The sequence below is a fragment of the Atta cephalotes genome (genome assembly GCF_000143395.1).
Source record: "Atta cephalotes unplaced genomic scaffold scaffold00003, whole genome shotgun sequence".
NCBI classification, from domain to species: domain Eukaryota; kingdom Metazoa; phylum Arthropoda; class Insecta; order Hymenoptera; family Formicidae; genus Atta; species Atta cephalotes.
Genome location: NW_012130067.1, coordinates 127,793 through 128,689, shown reverse-complemented (window position 1 = coordinate 128,689; position 897 = coordinate 127,793). Strand labels below are relative to the sequence as shown.

Genomic DNA, 897 nt, shown 5'->3' with positions numbered 1-897 from the left:
CACACACACACACACACACACACACACACACATACATACATACACACACACACACACACACACACACAACATATTTACGATTCTAAACATAAAATGATTTTGGTAACGATATTTTTGATAATAATATTTTTATATTATACTTTTTTTTCATATTACAGAGGTTTCTTTCGAAGTGATAGCCTACTTGGTACAGTAATGGTCAAGTTACAACCACTAGAGTCTCAATGCACTCTACATGATTCTTTTCCAGTAATTAAATTGAAATGATTAATTTTTTAAAACACTCTTTCTCTGCAAATAAAAATAAAATAATAAACTTATCATTATATATTTCAGCTTATGGATGGTAGGAAAGCAACAGGAGGAAAATTGGAATTGAAAATTCGTCTCAGAAATCCAATTCTTTTTAAACAAATTGAAAATATTACAGATAAATGGCTAACTATTGATCAATAATTCAATTTATCGACTCGGCGAAAATTTACGTTTAAATTTTTTATTGGTTGTATCAAGAAGCCTTTGAAAACATCGAGAATAAAATATTATTTTACAATAATATATATTAATAACATATTATAATAATATATATTAATAATATTACACAAAATAAGATAGAAAACAATGTATTTACATAAAAAAAAGCAATTATATATAATAAGGAGCTATGAATAAAATGTAAATATTCTGAATGTAATTATAATATAGAAAAATTATATGTAATAATTTATATACAAACATAAAAGTATTGACAATTTTTTGTAAAGTAAAATGTCCATCCGAATTAATTACATTTATGTATAGATTAGCCCATTTCATTGACTACCTTAATATCTCTTGAACTTGCATTTAGGGAAAAATGTTTTAGACAAAAGATTCATGATTTCAAGGGGGACATAA

The 897-nt window shown here is 25.0% G+C and overlaps 1 protein-coding gene across 1 annotated transcript in view; it reads left to right on the top strand.

Annotated features, from left to right (window-relative positions):
• The window catches only part of LOC105624168 (coiled-coil and C2 domain-containing protein 1-like), a 16,608-nt gene extending 16,152 nt beyond the window's left edge, over positions 1–456 (top strand). The window contains exons 11-12 of the mRNA XM_012205531.1: positions 159–249; positions 337–456. Coding sequence (XP_012060921.1) covers positions 159–249; positions 337–456 — 211 coding nt within the window. The remainder of the gene's footprint in view (positions 1–158; positions 250–336) is intronic.
• The last annotated feature ends 441 nt before the right edge of the window (positions 457–897 follow it).